Source organism: Carassius carassius, chromosome 50 (assembly GCF_963082965.1).
Source record: "Carassius carassius chromosome 50, fCarCar2.1, whole genome shotgun sequence".
Lineage (NCBI taxonomy): Eukaryota > Metazoa > Chordata > Actinopteri > Cypriniformes > Cyprinidae > Carassius > Carassius carassius.
The window spans coordinates 6,694,876-6,716,267 of NC_081804.1; the positions used below are offsets into that span (position 1 = coordinate 6,694,876).

The window sequence follows — 21,392 nt, forward strand, 5'->3', positions numbered from 1 at the left end:
AATTTCCATTTGATAATGTTTGCACCTGAAGAGCAGTTGTCAAAGTTAAGATCTCCGAGGATGACGTCGAAGGCCACCTGATCTTCCAGAACCTTCTCCTCGTCCATGGGTCCCGAGGTGGCCCTCTTGAACTCTGCACCCCACTCCAGCAGCATATCCAACTGCTCGCAGCGCACCGATGAATCACCTGAGAGAGGAAGACAGATTTACACAAACAATACCTAAGATCTGAAATGTAAGAAAACCCTGGATTTCATTTTATGGAGGGTTTTATTCAATAAAGTCCATATTGATCGCATTGTGCAAAACAAATCTTTCGATTTCGGTGAAATGTTATGAAATAGCATCGCACTAAGGCGCCTCCAGTTTATTACATTTTTACGACTCGGTCTGAGGTGGTTAAGGCAGATGTAGCGATTTAATGAGGCCAGGGTGGGAAAACAGAGTCAGGAAGAGTGCGAAAGAGCAGTGAAGAAAAGGAAACGAGGAGATCATCTGTAACATCTCCCCTCTGCTTTGGTGGAGCTGGTAAGAGGCAGGTGTAGAAGAGAAAGAGAGAGCGAGAGAGAGAGAGAGAGAGAGAGAGAGAGACAAGAGAAAAAGAACAGCATTTCAACTCTATCCCTCATACATTTAATTAAGTTAGAAGTCTGTATGTGTTGCTGGTGGTAAAAGAAAAAATCTCTTAAAGGTGTATTGTATAATTTCTGCTTCACTAGTGTTACCAAATGGAACTGCAAAACAATTACTGTTTACTTGATTAATTGTTTCTGATTGATCTTGGCATTCTGCAGTCATTTATTTTATATATTGCAAAATATATTGCAAAAGTCTCTTATGCTCCCCAAGACTGCATTTATTTGATAAAATAAAAAAAACATAAAAAAATATATTATTACTTAAAGAAAGTTTTTTTGAGATTCTTCTAAAAAGTATTTATTCGAAATAGAAACCTTTTGTAAAAATGTCTAATTTACTGTCAAAAAAAGACTTATTGCTTCACAGAGGATGCATAATTAACATTACAATCCATAACCACTATTGCAAACAATACAGTCGAGATCCATGACAGAACACAGACTGGCTGAATGATACTTTCATTTAAGCAGAATACCTCAAATAGAGATCGCTGAACTCCAGCTTCCTTGTACAGTACACCACTATATTTCGATGTTTTCAGATCATGGCGCCTCTGCTGAGAGAGGTCGTGTGAATGTTTGCCAGATTGCATAAAGCCAAAATTCTGGCAGAGTATGTATTCGTTTAACAGAAAAACTCTAATTGGGGGATTTGAGGTCTTGATATCTGGCAAACATGAACACTCGCATTATAGAGTCTTGTACAGCAGTCTGAAATTATGTGGCTCCAGTTTTTTTCAACAAAAATAAAAAGATTTTGCTAAAGTTTTTGTTCTTTTAACTACATTTTAGTCTCGTGTTTTTTCATCAACGATATTGTATGTTCAATTTAGTCTCAGTTATTGTTTAATGACATTATTATTGTCTTGTCATCGTCTCGTTTTCGTCAGGGAAAAAACCTAGTCGACAAACATTTTTCATTATAATTTTCATTAATGACCACTAATTGGAAGATGTATTTTCAAACTTTGAATCATTGATAAGAAATTTACATGTAGAGACCATATTGATGTACTGGGTTCCATTCTATTCCTTATAATTTTTTTTAAAAAATATCTAAAAAAAAAAAAAGTCTTCAATTTGTCTTCATAAAACCAGCAGAAACCCTGCATTAGAATATATATCTATAACTGGAAAATTCCCTACCTTTTCCAGGCCTGAAAATTAGAAATCTGAGAAAAGGTGATACTTAAATGAATCAATTTAGAACTCTATTAGCCATAAAATAGCAAAAACTGAGCTGTTTTTTCCCTCTAGGTCTCTCTGAAATCTCTACACTGCATAAGAAACCACAAGTCCAAGGCAAGTGAACGACCTCACATACATATGTCAGGAGAATAACTTTAATCTGCCTCTGCAGTGTCAAAGTCTATAACACACACACACACTCACAATGTGACAGGGGGAAAAAGCAATTGACAATATCCAGAGACAAAGCTGCCTCCTCTATTAACTGAACCACACGTGTCCCTGAAAGTCCCTGTCCAGCATCATCTCCAACATAATCAGGTTTCTCTTGCCATCTTTCTGTTTCTTGCCTTATTCCCTCTTGCTTCATTTATCCTCCTGAAATAGCCCCTGCTCTAAATTTAGAACGGGTGGCAGACACACAGAGGCGTAGGTGGATCCTGGAATAGCAAGAGTGTCTTCTTAAAAAATGAGCGCTAGAGGCCACAAGCTTTAAATAGGGCTGACGCCAGGATCGGTGAGAGCTCGTCGTCATGGGAACCAGGACCCTGTGGGCGAGTGGGACGCTTTGATTAATCAGAGCAGAAAACAAGGGTCAACATGCAGTGATGTCACAGTCCCTGCATGTAAAGTGGTGATCTGTGTGTGCGTGCATGACACAAGATACAAGACACAAGCACAGAAGAGTGGTTTTTTACAGGTTGCACACAAACATTCGCATCCACACAACTGTTTCCCCGCTCTATGTGGAAATCTACTCAGATGTACGGAAAACGAACAGTAGGATCGGGACAAACCTGTCAGGATCACTTAGATTCACCGCGCCAGTCTGACTACTGCAACACCACTGGGGAATAAAACCTGAAAAACCCACGCAACCTTGTGGTCCTCACTAGAAAAATAGCTTTATAATTACACTATTATTTCATATTAAAAATGACTACAGATAATAATTAAGGTTTGTTTATTGAAACATATATTTATAATATGACATTTATAAAAAAAAAAAAAAAACTTTATTATTAGATTAAGGTTTGTTTATAATTTCATTTGTTAGTGTACAACAACAACCACATCATCAACAAGAAGAAATAATAATAATAATAATAATAATGAATATTATTAATTCTACTACTATGAAAGATTTAATTATATAAAAGATAAATTATTTTGATAAATTATCTGATATGTTTCTTCTTCTTATGTAAAAATGCCAATAAATAGTAATCAAAGTTTTGCACTGTAAGTTGCTGCTGTCTGCTAAATGTCTGCTAAATGTCTGCTAAATGCATAATTGTAATTCATGTGATAATTAACAATTACAATAAGATTGAAGGAGAATCCCTCAATATAGAAAATAAATAAATGCTCAATATGGCAGCTGTAGTCCTGCTTTACAATTAAGAGTCTAATTTTTGTCAGTAGAGATACCCATGAAACAACCTTAAAGGATCATGAAACACTAAACTAAATTTTCTGAGATCTTAACAGAGGTGTCTATGTTGAGCATCAAAGAAGACAGTGTTAGCATCCATTAATTTTTCATTGTAAGAGAAAACTGCAACCATTGCACCATTTTCGTCTCACGTGTTTAAAATCAAAGTTGTGACTTGCAAATGAATAATTATTCATGAGACTGTGAGTCTGTCCTATGAGAAGATGCTTCGCTTAATTATTCACAACAGCACATGTTGATTTCCTATGACAGACGCTTCAGACTGTGAGATCGCGCACATTCAGAAACTGAAACGTTCAGAGACTGAGAGTGAGTGTTTGTTTTTGCTTTGTAAAATCTCTTCTGTAGACCTCGAGCCTCCAACACAAACTTGATTCTTCCAGACTGTGAATGTAACTGGTCTTTACAGCTCCTTGATGTAACCGATCAAACAGCTAATATAAACAGAGTAAAAAAGCCTAGAAAGTTATTAAAAATTCAACAGTGCGGTCTTATATATTTCAAACATCTGTGCATTAATTTAGAGCTCTTTTACAGGATGTGTGTATTCATGCAATATACAGTGAGCTTACAACACCATGTATAATATATATTAATTGTTTTGTGTGTAATAGTGAATTGCAGCTTGCATTTGAGGGAAGCTTTGATGATTTTATCTCAGTGAGAGCAAAATATGCGAACACACACTGTTGTGCTGTCTGTCTCTCCAGTTTTGGTTACCATTGACCTCTAGTTTATATGTACAAAAATAATCATAATTTCAAAATCAACACAGAACTTTTATTTTTGGGTGTTTAAGCCTTTAAGTCTCTTTGATATCCTGGTTTCAGGTATGACTAGATATGAGATATCCAACTGTCTGCTCTATTTGTGTGTTTATATGTGACACCTACCTTCAATAGCATGCAGATGAGTACAAGTGATATATCCAACAATCCGCTGATCCTGAGCAGATCTTCCCACCTGCACCTGAGAGAATAGAGCAGGAGGACAAAAGAGATTGAAGAGTGAGATCTTTGCCACATCAAATGTGTTCCAGAAATAAAAAATCGGTTATGAAGTGCCGTCAACACCCCTGAGCACTGTTGCACTTTTTCCTCTGTCATCTTCTTCTGTCACAACACTCTAGATTCCTTTCATCTGTCTGTGGCTTGTCTGGGGACCGTGTTAAAAGGTAATAGTCAGAGCATGCACACTTCAAAACACCTGCTCATATCATCATTTTATCCAGCCACACCAAATTCCCCCATTTCTTAATGTTTTTCTTTTCTGGCTCATGCATTTTATCGGCTCATTAGTGAGCAGATGGACTGAATATTTCAAAAAGACAAACTGATTAGTAAGTGGAGAGCTAATTTATCATGCCTAAAATGCTGCAACGTCAGCACTAGTGTTTTTTTTTGCTTTCTCACACACACACACACACACACACACACACACACACGTTTGTTTTTGTGAAAAGTGGGGACATCCCATAGGCGTAATGGTTTTTATACTGTACAAACTGTATATTCTATGGCCCTACACCAACCCTACACCTAACCCTAACCCTCACAGGAAACTTTGTGCATTTTTACTTTCTCAAAAAATCTATCTATCTATCTATCTATCTATCTATCTATCTATCTATCTATCTATCTATCTATCTATCTATCTATCTATCTATCTATCTATAGGTTTATTTTATTCAGCTCAGTTCATATCTATACAGTGAACAATGGATGTTGATTTTGATTTATTGAACATTATTATTCAGTTATTTTTATTATAATTTAATTATATGGTTTATCTACGTTTTTATTTATATTAACTGTAGCATTTATTAAATGAGAGCAAAAATGTAAAATATTAAGGAGAATATTAAGGAAATATAAAAAAATCTAAATATTAAGGAAACACCGGGAAAAGTAGCTTGTACAATTAATCAATACAGATAAATAAAATGATCAGAGAAAGTAAAGATTTGACTGAAAAATATGTGTTTGCTGTGAGTGTGTTTTTTCATTCTGTCTTTGTGTATCGTGTTAGTTCCAGCACTGGCATCTCTCTGTCCTCTTTTCATCCAGACGGCTCATTCAGTGTAAATCAAATGACTTACATTGGCTCATTCCCAGCAAGGACATTCAAAGTGCTGAGAGCTACAGTACGGCTGGACATTTCTCAACCTCCTTCCAAATACTGAAGTCCTCCACAAAATGCAAGTTCTACATTTCAGCAGCATGCGATGATACATTTTCATTGTTTTTCCAGAGGAGATTTGTAGATTTAATTACACTAATGAGAGTCTGTCCATGTGTTCTGTACCATGAGTGCATTGGATCAAACAGGGCTTCTCTTTCATTTCATCACTAGCTTTTTCCTCACTCGGCTTCATTGACTTTCTCTGTTTCACAGCTTTACAGCCTCATTTTCTCTTTCTGTGTCCTTGTGTATGAATATTTCAAACATTTATCCATGCTTGGCTAAGTGTGTGTGTTTGCACTGACAGACTAAAGGGGGCAGAAACTCAGATGGGTGGAAATGTTTATATATTTCTACAGTATCAGTAACGCCAAGTACCAACAATTAGATGACAGCTAACTGTTTTTCAGTGCTCATGTGTGCATGCATGCATACACTTCATGGGCAAAAATATATGAATATATGTTCATTAGAATTTGCTGTTTATTATTTGATAAATAATAATCATACAACATATTGACAAGAAAATGAGAACTGGATGGATGAAAAGATGGCCTTGTAGATTAATTGGGGATTATTATGATATTTTTATCAACTGTTTGGACCCTCATTCTGACGGCACCCATTCACTGCAGAGGATCCATTGGTGAGCAAGTGACATAATGATACATTTCTCCAAATTTGTTGCAATTAAAAAACAAGCTCATCTACGACTTGGATTGCTTGAGGTTGAGTACATTTATTTTAGCAAATTAAAATTTTTAAGTGAACTGTTCCCTTAATTCCTTTACTATGCAACATAAAAGCAGTCTAATTTTAAATGTGGGCCTGCTTTAAATAAAATACATTTTAATTAGATTATTCATTCATTTGTATTTGGTCATTTACATTACTATATTTAATGTGGTTTAATAATTTCTGTAATAAAAAAAAATTCAATAATTTATATAAAATAATATGCAGAGGTGGAAAGAGTACAAAAATATTCTACTCAAGTAAAAGTACCATTACATTAATGAAATTTTACTTAAGTACAAGTAAAAGTACCAGTCTAAAAATCAACTCAAGTAAAAGTAAAAAGTAGCTCATTTAAAATTTACTCAGAGTAAAAATTACTTAGTTACATTTTAACAGTGGGAGGGAGTCAAAATGGGACAGACCAAGGGTGTCAAACTCAGTTCCTGGAGGGCCACAGTCCTGCACAGTTTAGATATAACCCTAATTAAACACACCTGATCAAGCTAATCTAATCATTTAGGTTTATTTGAAAACTACATGATATGTGTGCTGGAGCAGGGTTAGAACTAAACTCTGCAGGGCTACGGCCCTCCAGGAACTGAGTTTGACACCCCTGGGATAGGTCTATTAATCTCAAACTAGTTGTTTTTAATGAAAGGAATCAGTTATTTTGAATAATAAAAAATGTGGGCTGTTACCAGGCAAATCATTATCAACAAACTCATCTTTTAATGCAGAGGAAATGCAGAAGATTCATTGGAAGTGGCATTTAGATGTATTACACTGTTTAGTGCAGGACAAGAATGCATTTAACCTGCAGTTACAAATGCATGAATAATGTTTTGATATACAAGACATAAAATGTTGAATACTCATTTGAAATGATAAGAAATTAATTATTTAAAAAAAAAATCAAAAGATACTTTAAATGTGAAATTAAAATGGCCAGTATGTGTCAGCAAGTCACTGTTAATAAGTGAGTCATTGCGATTGAACCGAATCATTTAAACGTTTGATTCATTCAGGAACGAAACACTGTCACATTGCTCAGAGACGCAAAACTGTGCTTTGGTGGCTGTGTTTGGAATTATTTTCTGTTGTAGAAATAGAGCTAAAAACGGTAATATGGTGTCTAAAACGCAAGTCTCTTAATTAACATGTTTACTGAACTGTTATATATATGTATGTATATATTCATGATGATTTTTGGAGGAAAAGACGGCATTCTTTGTGTGATTTTGATTTAATATATGAAATTATATAAATTTTAAAATTTTCTGCCCCTATATCTTAAATTTTGTGATCATTCTAAATGCATTTTAGGACACTGAATCACACAGTGAAAGAACGCACTATAAATGCGCGCGCACATCATTAAAACAAAAAACATTATATTATCGCAGATGATATATAGGCCTATAGCCAGGGGCGTAGGAGCGATTTTGAACCTGGGGGGGACAGTAAATGCCAGGGGGGGTTCGGGGGAAATTCCCCGGATATATATATATATATATATATTAAATGCTCATTTCTAATGAACATTTGTTTTCTAATTTATTAAATATTGATGAAAATAAATATAAAGTATATATATATATATATATATATATATATATATATATATATATATATATATATATATATATATATATGTGTGTGTGTGTTAACTTATAGTCCAGAAAATAGGTAATCATAACAACAACTAGTTAAATTAGTTGGACACAGTTCCCATGTATTCTTTTATTCTACAAAAATTAGCATTCTGTCATATTCCCATTACCTGTTTCTCACTTGGACCTAACTCTCCCTGTTCTGTGGTCTCTTCATCTCCTGTCTAGGAAAGTAACATGTTTGAGGACACAGAACTGGTTTCAATGCAAACTCTGATGACATGCCGTTGGCCTGATTTTACTGATCTAAAGTACTTTTACTATGTGAATTTTAGAATATACTGCATGTAGCTATCCATACAACTTACAAGTTCGTTCTCCTCTGTCCTCTTCCTCTTAAAGTATTGTAGGATACTCATCTCTGTGTGAAAATGTTACTAATGTTACTTCTACATAGTTTATGGACACGTATCAATGGCACATTGAATTCACATTAGCTAATTAGCTATCATTTGCCTGTTTTACACAACATAAAATTAAAAAAATTGCTTCTTAGAAGGGCTAAATTTGACAGTTTTTAAAAATACAATAAAACTAATGATCAAACTGAAAACCAGCAATCTGCCATTTCATCGGCTGAATTATCCTACTCCTACCTCAAATACAAAGTGCGTCTGTGAATAATATTGCTGTTTAACGTTGTAACGTTAAAATCAACCGTCCAAATCTGTTTGGCAGATCCAGCTGATGTATTCCAGCCCAAAAACTGTTCAAAAACCGCCAAAATGCACACAAAACCACCAAAAATATGTTATCACACTGATCAGTATTTACTTCAGTAATTTTACTTCCACGTTTTTCTTTCCTACTATGTTACAGTTGGTTACATTTACATACAAGAAATAAACACCGGCTGCCGAAGCATACATAAAATAAACCGTTTTATGTGCATTAGCGCCACTTTTTGGACTGTAGTGTTGCCCTCCTTGTAAAAAAAGGACGCCATCAAAACCTTAGGCGAAATGATGACAATATCCTCCACACACTCGTTTATAAGGCGGCCTCCTGTATCTTTGCTAGTCGATTTTATTTCATCCAGTGACATGATGGTTTTTAACTTCATTCAGGAGGTTTTGGGTAACTGCACAACTGACAAGAGTTTGAGCGCACAGCCAACGGTGCGCGCGCACGCGCCCGTGTGTGTGTGTGTGTAACCATAGCGACAAAACGACCAACTTTCGGAACCTGCACTTAAGCCTATAATTTTGTTTTTAAAAAATTAAATATGCATTTAAAAGTTTCAGAATGGATTAATTTGGAGACTCTGAAATCGGCAGAGATAGGCAGGCAATGCAAAACAAAATCTGACATTGGGAAATAGTGAGGGGGACAAAACTTAGATTTTGAAATGTCTTTTTGGCTAATTTGTACAAAACCTCTTGCTAAAATGTCAAAGCTTCATTTTAACCACCAATGCAACGATGCAATTACTTAACTTACCTCTACATTCTTGCGAAGGGTTAGCCTGGCCAGCCAGACTTACATCAAGATGTACTCTAGGCTGCGAAATACATTTTGCTGCCGCTAGGGTGCGTCTAGATTTCTAGGCTAGCGAAGGGTTGATGTCTTGTCGAGATTTTATAAGCTGCTAGTTTGGTCTTCCTAGGCAAGTACAGCTTACACTGCATAATAGAGCATACATATGGCCAGGGGTTCACTTCATTCCCTTCGAGTTCAACTTCAGAATATGACGGGGTTTCGTTTTCAGCGGTGTCTGCACCACTAACGCCTGTTTTGACCGTCTGCATCTTTCTTGTGATTTTAGCGCCAGTTTGCCCTCCTGCCCATTATTTACTGACGTATTTTCCAGGGAGCGATTTATTTATTTATTTTATTTTTTTTACTCAGTAATTAATGTGTTTTAAAATGTAGCGAAGTACAATACTTTAAACAAAATATACTTAAGTAAAAGTAAAATTACATATTTTAAAAATTACTTTAAAAAGTATTAGTACACAAAAAAGCTACTCAATTACAGTAACGCGAGTAAATGTAATTCGTTACTTTCCACCTCTGATAATATGTTAGATATCATATTAGTTCTGCTGTGGTATTGAAATGTGTATAGAAAAATATTACATTTAATTGATAGGTGTTGACTGCTGTATTAAGTGCAAGGGTTTTAAATGACCTTGGACAGTGTTTTATCTGAGATAAAGTGCATGTGATGTATGATTATGTGTGCATACATTCAAATAAGTGTTAATGAGCAGTGTGCTAATTGGAATGTACCGCTTGTGAGATCTCTTAAAAGGTTAAACATTATTTGCCCAAAGGAGAAACAGTCAGCTGGCTCAGTCAGTCCATCACACACACACACACACACAGAGAGAGAGAGGCTTGGCTTTCTAATAAACTTACTCCGGTTCTTCTCATCCACTCCTACTGGCAGCTTGAATGCTGATCTGATAACACGCACAGCAAAGACATGACTTTAACTGAAGATGGCTAGTACTTTACACTAACAAAGCTTTGCAAATAGAGCTGACCACAGCAGGAGCAGAGGATCAGTGTCTTTTACCGCTGAAAGACAACACTGATTACTATACAATCTCCAAGATTTAGAGGGACATTTTGCAATTTTGTAGTATTTTAATTTCCCTCTTAAAGACTATGCATAATAACAATAACATTTTCTTGCATTAAAAATAGTAATTTAGTTTTATACAACCGTTTTCGTCTTTCATGATACACAAGCAGAACAAATTTACAAGTATGCCTCTCATAAATCCATTTGTATATAATTGTCCTATTGAATCGAATGTGACAAATTACATAAGAATGGATTTATGATGGATTCATATCTCGTTCTTTTTTCACGAATGTTCATCTGACCTTTGAACAAGCTGCTTTTGCTACTGTACCTTTAACACTTTGACCTTTAAAAACCTCTTCTATGATTTATTTTGCAGCAGTTTCCATGAATGATCTGGGAGAATAAGTTAGTTCTGCATTTTGAATGCTGACACATGTACTATTAGTTTTTTTAGGAGAGCAATGAAAGTAATAAAAGCAATATCTGACCAACAAGATAGGATTTTTTTAGTTTTTGAAAGAAGATGCTCACCAAGGCAGCATTTATTTGATCAAAATTATCCCTCCTTATATGGAGAGTTCTTAAATAATAATAAGAGACCTGAACATACATGCTAAAAGGCCTTAATTAAAGGACCGTTCAGTCCTACGGGAAGCATTTTTAATTAATATTTCCACTCCACACACATCCCTCCCTCTCTCACCTGTTCATTTTACACCCCTTCCTCCACCACAAATTATTTGATGAAGCTTTGTATATTTATTTATCAGAAGCTGACCTTTTATTACCCATAATGGCCCAGGGGTGAAAAGCAGTGTTGCAATATTACTAACCTTTGTTTTCAGTAGTGGGAGAGTAGTTCTGCTGTGTTTGCATTTTCCACTGTTTTTTTGGCTTTCCAAAATTATGCCTTTTTTGTAAATGAATCTTTTTAATTTAACAGTTTAATTGAATTTCTTTGTTTTGTGCAAGATAAACACTGCTCTGTTTGTAAAAACAATGATCATCTGATAATTATTTTAAAAGATACTGACCCTTTAAATAGTTTCCATGTGGGAATCTACTTTGTAGCTGGTAGTGAAGCTAACAGCATTGTAACTGCAATGTAACTACTTTGAAATTGTAACTTTTAAAGCCACAAACTACTTTTGTTTAAAGTAGCTCCTCCAGTACAGAAAGGTGTCCTTATTGTGCTTGGTGAATAACATGACAGGTAGTGTGAGAAAACGAACAAGACAGATAGAGAGACACTGACCTTCCACATCCCCGTTTCATCTGAGTGTGTTAATTAAACTTTTTTTTTCTTTGCCAAAGAACTGAAGTGTGAAATCTCTACTAACTAATTATTTTAGGTTTCGCTCCAGTTGTCAGGCTCATGTGGGATTTTCACAGCAGTTCTTTTCCGTATTTCTAGTCCTACACTGTGTACTAGCTACATAATGTAGAAGCTTGGGTAGCCCCGTCCATTGTGGAATCTCATTGGCTAAAAATTTTACACTGAATGACAGACATATTCTGTGGTTCAACAGATAAGCAAGAAGGAGGCCAAGACCTTGGAGGAGTATTCAAAAAGCATCAATAACTTCTAGAATCAGTTGGTTAAACGTATACCCCAGTAAAAATTTGAACGTCAATTCAAGTAAGAATCTATTTAGTAAGTACATGTACAGGGCAAAGGCACTGACCTTCTGTTTCTCTGTGTACAGTACTCAATATTTTACAGGCTGGTCTCTCTCTAGCACACATACATTCAGAGTTAGTATTTGGCAGCTTTGTCTGACACACAATGGCGGCTGGCCTCTTGCCCTTTTGGAGGGAAAAAGAGATCAGGTCTGGAATGCGGCCAGAATTGGATACATTGCTGAGAGAGTAATGATATCTCAACCCTAAAAGCCTGTGCTCACTCTAAATGAGGGCTACACAAACAAAAACACAAGCTAATATCAAGCACAAATATAGACACTAGTTAACACGTGCTTAGCATGCAGCATCATGTTACTAATGTGAGCAAATAGCAACATTATTGCAATTAAAGTGTAACGTGTCAGAGCACTAAAATGCTTTAACAACAGTGCAAAGCACAACAACTTTCCTTTTTGTTCATACGCTGTCCATAGCTAGCATAAACAAAATGATTTATTGTAATTTAAACTGAAAACTAGCATGGCGCTACTAGCATTCAACTGGTCAATTCATTGTACATTCATGAAGAATTCAGAACAATCTCTTGTTCACATTTGGCTAAGCCCAATGCTTGTTATGTTCTATACTCTTAAATTAGGTAAAGGTTCAAATGAAACCTATGTCACATATGCTAAAAATTCACCAATTCACCAAACAAAAATACCAGAGCACATAAAGATCTATGGAAACACTTTCACAACTTTCATAACATAATTAAATACCACCTTAGTTCATAATCCGTCAGCTACTAGCGCATTCACCACCATGAATCTTATGTAGAATGCTAGCAACAGAAGCTGTAGGACTAATGAGCCTTTCTTTACAATATCCAGACTAAAATGAGCATACAATATTGTTTAAGAGATATTTACATTAATATCTACTCAGCATACGTGCACAGCCTCATTAAGACAATACATAATGCAATAGGACTGTACGTCCAGCCATGCTTAAACAAAGAGCGGAAGGCATGACAGATGAGTTTTTCAAAAAGGCCCTCTAGGCTACAAAGGGCTAGTTGTAAATTATTCAGGCTGTTTGTGTAAACTCAAACCAGAAGTCCAACTTTAAGTCCAGACACGTGCAACGGAAAATTCAAGAACTGGAACATGCATCAAATGTTGTACACCAGGTATAAACAATAATAATCAGAATGAACTTGTTGAATATAAATAATAACTCTTAACTTGTTCACATGCAATTTACATCAAGGGTGTAGCATAAACTAGCAGAAGGTAAACATAAGGAATCCAATATCTTAGATTTAACAAATGTAAGGATTTCAATCAAGAAAAATAGCTTAAAATTTGACATGCTAAGTCTAAATAAAGCCATAAGAAAGGAGTATAACAAGCTCACCTTGGCAAAAAGAACTCCTTTAGCAGCCAGAGCATCCTCGCTGCGCCCATTAGGGAAGCACTCGTAATGGGCATCCAAAATAGGGTAACGACTGGCCAACAGAAGCCCGCTGTTCAAGAACTTGAACTGGGAGAAACAGCCTTTCCAGCCATAGCGTCCCACATCGCTCAGCACAAAGGGAAAATAGCGTTGCAGCTGCCTTCTGAGCCTGTCTGCAGCTCGCCTTTCGAAGACTTCCTGTAGACAAAGGAAGTCCAGGTTGGCTGGAAAAAAGGCAGAGATCTCATGGTCAAAACTGTCATCACCATGACGCCGTTTGCGCCCAATTGGCCTTTTAAAGACTGAGGTGCGGTGTTGTGAAAGGGTGTTGTTGGGGGAGATGCCTCCATCAGCTGCGTGGAAGCGAACTAGGGATTCCCGGGAGGCCGTACGGCTTTCTAGGCTACCCATATCCCCATCCCAGTTCTGATGGTTTCCTTTTTCAGCCTCAGTGGGCTCAGAATCAGGAGAGGTGATGCTAATTTGCACTCCAGCAGGATGGAGAGGACAGTGTTCTGAGTTCTGGATGATGTTGCTATGTACTGGACAATCAACAGAGGAGTGTGGGTCTGCAAACTGGTGGACGGCACAATCAGGAGCATGCTCTTCTCCATTGGGGTGGAGGGGACACTCTGAGGAATTCTGGGCCCCAGTGCTGTGGATAGGGCAATCTGAGCCTGTACCTCCTGAGGGGTGAACAGGACATTCAGTTAAGGCCTCAGTCTCAGTTTCAGTGGTGACCACAGGCTCAGGACGATGGTCCAAAGATGAGGTGCGGCGGAAGCCCTGGGTGGCCAAACTGCAGAAGGATGCCGCACTGATTGATGTATTAGTGGGCGAGTCAATGTATATCTTGATCTGGGGTCTGCTGGCACCATTACGGATTCGCTTGCCCACTTCACGAGCTCGGCGTTGAGTGTCCGCAAGGTTGTTGAAGCGCGCGAGTGAGTCCGGCAGCAAGCAAACATTGGCACTGCCAAAACAAAAGCTGCGACCTTGTGGACGCCACTCCGCAAGTGCTGCCCTGGTTCCAGCCGATGTTCCATGCTCAGCGCCATGCTTGTCTGCTTTCTGATGAGAGTAGATATAGGGGTTCCTGATGGTCTGCAGTGGGGCCCACAAGAGGAAGCCAATAAAAGCAAAGGGTAAGGATGCCAGTAACAGCACCAAGTAGAGTGGTGTAGAGATCAGGACCCCAAGTGCCAAAAAAGAACAGGGATCTTGGGAGCGTATACGCTTCTCTAGTGATGTTGCTACACAGGAGGCCAACAACCGGTCCAACAGCCAGTAGCAAGGGAAAACAAAGGCCCAAGACAGACGGCTCAGAAAACTGAAGAAGGCACTAGGGTAGGGAGATGTGTGCAAGACCATTTCTGGCTCACCTTGTAGACCAACTCCCAGCCAAAAAAAAAAAACTGTACAAAAAAGAACTACAAAGTTAACCCTCCCCCCTGTGGCAGATAGAGGCACACTACATGGTTCATGTGTCCTTCGCTATGTCCGACTGCATTTGGGATATACAGGGCTCTGTGCCCAGCCTCTTCCCTCCTTGGTGATGGTCTGCAGTGCTAGAGTCTCCTGAAGAATCTGATCATGGTGATGACGAAAAAACCCTCCTGGGATCCAGAATATTTCAGGCACGGAAAGGGGTGGCGTTGTCAGTGCAGAATCTGCAGACAAGCAAAGGGAGGGGGAAACAGAATACACAGGCAATCAGATGAAAGTAGAGGATAATGTGCAATCAACAAATTGGATCCCAGTAAAATTTCAAATGTTTTGAAAATCATGATGAAGAATAAATAATAGCTTTTCACAGAACGCAGAGTGTCAGGTCACCAAATGTAGCCTGCTATGTAAGTAGGCTACTAAAAGACACATTTGTGGCACAGATGTGTGTTTTTGAATTGGGATTGGTAAAATATGTCATTTAAAATAGCATGTTGTTAGTAAATAAAATAAAAACTTGTATGGAATACAAGTGACCTCATAAATGTTGTTATTCAAATCTGTGCAACCACAGTGGGATTTTTTAGACAGAGGGTCTACCAGATGTGGCTTATTATCCCAAATGACCTTCTGACTTTAACAAAGGATAAATTAGGATAATTATAATTTAAAAAGCTACCACTGCACAGGTGATACTGTAAAATATGACAGAGTGGTGATGATTTTGTAGTTGTTCATACAGAAACAGGCCGTTACAAACAAATGGAGCAGATGATGAGGAAGATTAGACTACAACCACACAGAAAGACAATTACACTGATTAGTTAAAAAGGTGATACAGAAAAATCTTATCTGTCCTTGTCACAAGTACCAATTAAACTTGCCTTGTTCTTAAACAAAGAACTCAGATACGTAGGTGTTATGGTTCTTTTGTTTTAGAGCCTTTATTCAGTGTGATTTAAAATAGAAATATTTTAAATAGCAAAATTATAAAAATATAATTTCTATAAATATTATTAAATACTGACTAAATTGAGCTTAACATAAAAAATAAATAAATAAAAAAACATTAAAAAACAAATGTTTTATGTTTTTTGTTGTTGTTGTTTTACCACTTCAGCAAGGGGGTTTTGTAGCCCTAAAACTTTCCCTCCACTTATCAGATATTTAACCACCTTCAACAAACCTGACAATTAAAAACAAGACTTTTTTCTCAAAAACAATGTCATAATTTTAGAGATTCAAAAAAATCTAAAGAGCTATAAAAATTGACCATCGCGTTAGTTCAGTCAGGCCACGTTAGTCACGCTTGCATCAGCTGACAGTCAGCTGTTCCTGACGTTTACCAATCCAGTCTTGACACCTATCACATGCGGTCTATTTAAATTCCCATTCTTCAGTGACTCTTCCATCGCATCAATGCCTGCAATTAACTTCCTCCTCCAACCCCAACTACACCAACTGAACCTGTAATCCGATCTAACTTTGTTCTTACTTTACAGTCTCTTCAATGGAAGCAGTCTCTATCACATTTCGTTTACAACTCATGTAGTTGTGAATTCTAATTATGTATGCTTATAATGGTCCTGTTCTGTACCCCAGGGGGGTTTGTCTTGCTGCTCTCCCCACTCTGTCCAAGCATGGCTGCATGGACAGGCATGTGGAGTGTTGCCCAGAACATAACCATACCGCCAACACTAACTGTATGCAATAAAATTGTCATGAAATATACTTGACGGAAGTGGTCCTGATTGAACTTAGTTTTAAAAGCAGCCATTGACTTAGCTGTCCTTTTATGTTGAGATGCTGGTTAACTTTTTTAGCGGCAGTTGCTCCTATTCGAAACCCTGATCTAAATCATCAAAAGATTTACCAAAGATCAATGTGGACAGGTCAGTCTTTGACACAACCAGGAAATCTATTTGTTACCGTTGTGGTTTTATAACTGGCTTGACAGTTGACATTGATGTCAAGAAACTAATTAACAAAAACAGGAAAGACAATTTCACAGGTCGTGACTTAACATCATATTCAAATAATCTCAATCCAATTAATCCCCAGTAGATAAACTCAAGTCCCTTCCCACAAATTTCTCCCTGAATACACTGTTTCACTCAGAAATACACCACATTACAGAATTATAGTAGGTTGTCAATACCATTTCATGTAGATCAGCAAGGACAACTATTGCACATTTACACATATGAATGACCTTTCTCAAATAATGTCCTCTAAAAATTCTACTAAAGCGCAGATATAAGACTGTATTTTACCCCATAAGAGTAAAACAGTTTCCCTAGATATGCATAACACAAAGCTTCACGTACAAATAATCCCTTTGATTCCACACTCACCTCATCTGCACATACACTCAATCTGTGGAATAATCATTTCCAGGGTTTTATCCATCACCACCACCTAATCTGTGCTGGACTGCTGTGTCGACTGCATAGTGGCCTAGAAGTGAACAAAAAAGAATCTTTTTTTCTGAGAGGGCTGATTTTGACAGCATGCTGTGAGCACGGTTCTGCTGGGGAAAATTTGAGCCGTCCAACTCATAGAGTGACAGACAGGGCCGTCAGTGCACGAGAACAGGAAGAGGAAGAGTGTAGTGTGGTAGTTTGCAGCTGTGCATGCTGTATACATGCGCATTACCACACGCACACACACACACATGTGCGAGGGGGTTAAGAAACCGTGTCTTTAGGTTAAGCTTGCCTACTGTTGAGCAGCTTTCAGGTCACACACAAGCAAACACACACACACAAAGCTTGCAAAAGGAATCTGTGCAACAACAATGTCCTCCACTTTGTCCTGCTGTCGTTTTGCCTCTGAAATGAGCTGCTATATGGTTTTGTAAAACACACATATACTTAACCACAAATTCACACTTACATCTGTACTGAAACTGACAGATAAATAGATGTAAATCAGTCCCCAGTTAGATGGTCTGGGCCATCCCAGAGGAAAAAATGTTTTGCCCAAAGATGCTATTTAATAGCTCCGGAGAAATTAGTTCACTTTTATTTCATTTATTTCTTTTTGTTTCATTTAAAAGTGCAGTAAGTAATATTAGCCTCTCTGGGACTGTTAGACATTTGAATAACAATTGTTTATTTCAATTTTATTTTAATTCCTAAAAATGATTTTTAAAGTTTTAGTTAACAACAAAACAACCACAACATTACTGAGATCTCATGTTTCCTCCCTATGGCCGATATAATCCCTTTTCTCTGGTTGAAACAGTTCTCGTTGTGTTCAGGAGACTTCTAACTGTGGTTTTCAACAACTGGGCCCCTGTTCTGTGTGTCTACTTTAAGTGTATGCACTTAAATGTTACGTGTACCTTTAATAACCTTCCTATGTGAGTCCATATTGCTCCAGTAGAGACCAGAAGGCTGATAATCAAGGCAATAAACTAAATGAATGTGGAGACCAACAGGAAGTCTGTTAGCTAACACTTGGTTTAGAAAGCCTCAGCTATAGATCTGTTTAAACACGAATCCTTCACTTTAAAATCAATACTGATCACAACTTTCCCCATGAGGAAAGAGAGAGACACTGACAAAAGTCACGTCAATGACTGTGACTGTTTACCAGCCAGTTTAAACCTATAAACAGAATTTGTTTTGTAGAAGCTAATAATGGTTTTTGATTAAGTATTTGATTGAAGTGACTTACAAAAGCTGTCAAGAACATGTCTTGGTCAAATGATTACTAATTTAAAAAAAAAACTGTATTAGACCAAAACTATGGAATTAAAATTAGAGATTAGTTTAGAGATATGTAAATGACCTCCTTAAGGTTGATAAAATTAGAACAACTAAGACCATAAAAGTGATACGGTTACACTGTCTCTTCAAAAGAATGTTTTGTTTAAGAGAATGATTAAGAGAATGTTTCTTTTTAAGAGATGTATTTCTTTAAGAATGCATACGAATACTGTTGTACATATGTGCATATATGCATGTCTTAGTGTTGGCCTTCGTCAGCTCACTAATTAATTTGTTTGTGTGTGGACATTCTTGGTGGGGCGGTGGGGGGTGCAGGTTTTGGTGTTTCTTTGTGTGTGTGTGTGTGTGTGTGTGCGTGTGAGATAAAGCTGATAAGTGTGCATGAGGTGCTGGTTTTGTATCCGGTAGCTTCAGAGATCAATGCAAACTCATCAGCGGGACTGTGCTACTTTTCTATTGGTTCATTATTAATGGACCACAGGAAGAGAGAGATAGCCATAAAGGAAGAAAGAAAAAGCGTCAACTTCAGCCACAGGAAGAGAGAGATAGCCATAAAGCACGAAAGTAACAGATTCAACTTTAAAGGCCAGAAACATGATTGGTACAGATATTTTACTTTATTTTTTCATAGAATCAACAAGGATAGCTCAATAAAACATACTGTGATATATGCACAAGCTCTGAGGTGCTTTTCTTTTTCACTTTTATGTCAGGTTCATTTATCTCATCTTTTAATTTCCTTTAGAACTCAGGCTTTGCTTAATCTTTACTAATGTGTATGTGTGTGTACGTGCATGTTTGTGTGTGTGTCTGTGTGTGTGTGTGTGTGCACCAGAGCGAGCGGGTGACACTGAACTGAGCACACTCAAGGGAGTTTGTTGCCATGGCAACACTCCACTCACTCATGAACAGCATTGCAGTTGTCTATCAGTCTGGTCAATGCCCCTTTAGTAAGATGCGAAACACACACACACACACACACACACACACACACACACAAAGACATTATTATATAAAAACAAAAATTAAAACATACCTACTTCCATGGTACAAGTCCAAAACACATTTTAGTATTGCCGTGCTATGCAGGCATAAAATAAAATAAAATAAAATAGAAGTTGCCATACTATCCAACTAAGATTGTGCTGTAAAAAAATAAGCCTTGTTAATTATCAAATATAACGCTGCCAAATGGTCCATCAAAAAGAGTTCACCCATTTGTAAAGCATATTGATTTGTCAGCAAATGGTCATTCTCCATTCTAGTTTAAATAATCTGATTTAACCATTTGAAATATGCTCTGTTCATTTTTAAAAAATTACTATTAATATTCATGTACAAATGAAATGCAGAATTTAGCACATGAAAAATAGACAATGGGATTTATACATTTAACAAGGTTTTTCAAGTAGAAATGCACATAAACATCTCATAAGAAACATATAAAGTTCTATTTTAATTGCCAATTCTGTATGTAAACATGAAAAAGTTTAAAATAATAATAATAATAATAATTAAATGAGACGAGGAAATTCCAGGCGAAACATTGGCTCTCTTGAGTATTCTCTGACTGCTATCAAATATAGCTTAATTGCAGTGGTAAAATGTTTGTGATATAATTTAATCCATCAACAGATCAAATGGCATTTCCTCTGCATGGTAGCTTTATGACCTCAATATCCTCAATACTCTGCCATTGATCATTGCAGGTGTGATCTCTATCTGGCAACCGTGGGATCTTTCAAAAACAAACCTCCTACTGTTTTATGGTTTAATTGTGATAATAAATTTAGACTAGTAAAAGACAAAATTGAGATGTGCTTGACTGCGCAAAAGTCACCATCGTAGGTGTTTTGTGTGTGTGTTTTTTAGCATGTTGCTATGGATATATTCTTTATTTTTACAATTAAAACTGAATAAAAGTATTTATTTATATATTATTAAAGCAGTAACTCAAGTCTGATTGGGCCAACACTTTCATTCATCAGGGATCGACCATTACTCACCCAGACTTCCTGACACCTGGTTACACAAGGTGATGAGTGCTTTTACTGTGTGGGCGTTTGTGAGATTGAGTGGCATCCAGGGGCAAGATAGACAGTGAGTCTTTGAGTGAAGAAGTGCGTGGGATAACAGAGGAGAGGCAAGGTACTATAAGATATGTCTGTGCTAGATTTTTCTCACTGTTAATTTCTTGTGATTTGGGTATGAACTTACTGTACAGTGGGGTCCAACACTCTAACAGCACAATGAAAATGTATTTTTCTATTTCTAAAATCTGACAAAATATATTTTATGATCTAAAATGAACAAGAAATATTTAAGACCATACCCTATTTCTAGGTCACAAATCAAAATGTAAGCAGATTTGTGACTTTGACTTATGTTAAGTCCTTCGTACAAAAGGTCAGAACAACAGAGCAGATTTCTTAAACATTTTTCAGTCACGCTGGATAACATGGATCACCAAGTTTCGAAATACTAATTAAAATGACTAAATATTTTATTTAAATCTTTAATATAAACATTTTAAATACAATACTGATTATTTCAAATTAAATATTTACAAACTATTTTGTAAATGTAACTTTCACTGAAATTGTTGATAAAAAATTATATATTTATAAATTAATTAAATTTGAAAAAATGCGGAAAAATCTCATGCAGACCCCATTGTATGTTTTGAATTTGAAGGAATAAAGCTGATATGAAAAGATCCTTCAG

General features: G+C 36.8%; 1 protein-coding gene across 2 annotated transcripts in view; it reads right to left on the reverse strand.

Moving 5' to 3' along the window:
* LOC132133577 (sphingomyelin phosphodiesterase 3-like) overlaps nucleotides 1–21,392 on the reverse strand; it is a 38,273-nt gene that overhangs the window by 6,758 nt on the left and 10,123 nt on the right. The window contains exons 2-5 of one of the 2 annotated variants that reach the window (XM_059546463.1): nucleotides 17,289–17,391; nucleotides 13,450–15,158; nucleotides 4,176–4,251; nucleotides 26–187 (exon numbers count right to left, since the gene is read on the reverse strand). In XM_059546463.1, coding sequence (XP_059402446.1) covers nucleotides 26–187; nucleotides 4,176–4,251; nucleotides 13,450–14,859 — 1,648 coding nt within the window. In that variant the 5' untranslated portion in view covers nucleotides 14,860–15,158; nucleotides 17,289–17,391. The remainder of the gene's footprint in view (nucleotides 1–25; nucleotides 188–4,175; nucleotides 4,252–13,449; nucleotides 15,159–17,288; nucleotides 17,392–21,392) is intronic. The other variant, XM_059546462.1, reaches the window with a different exon arrangement.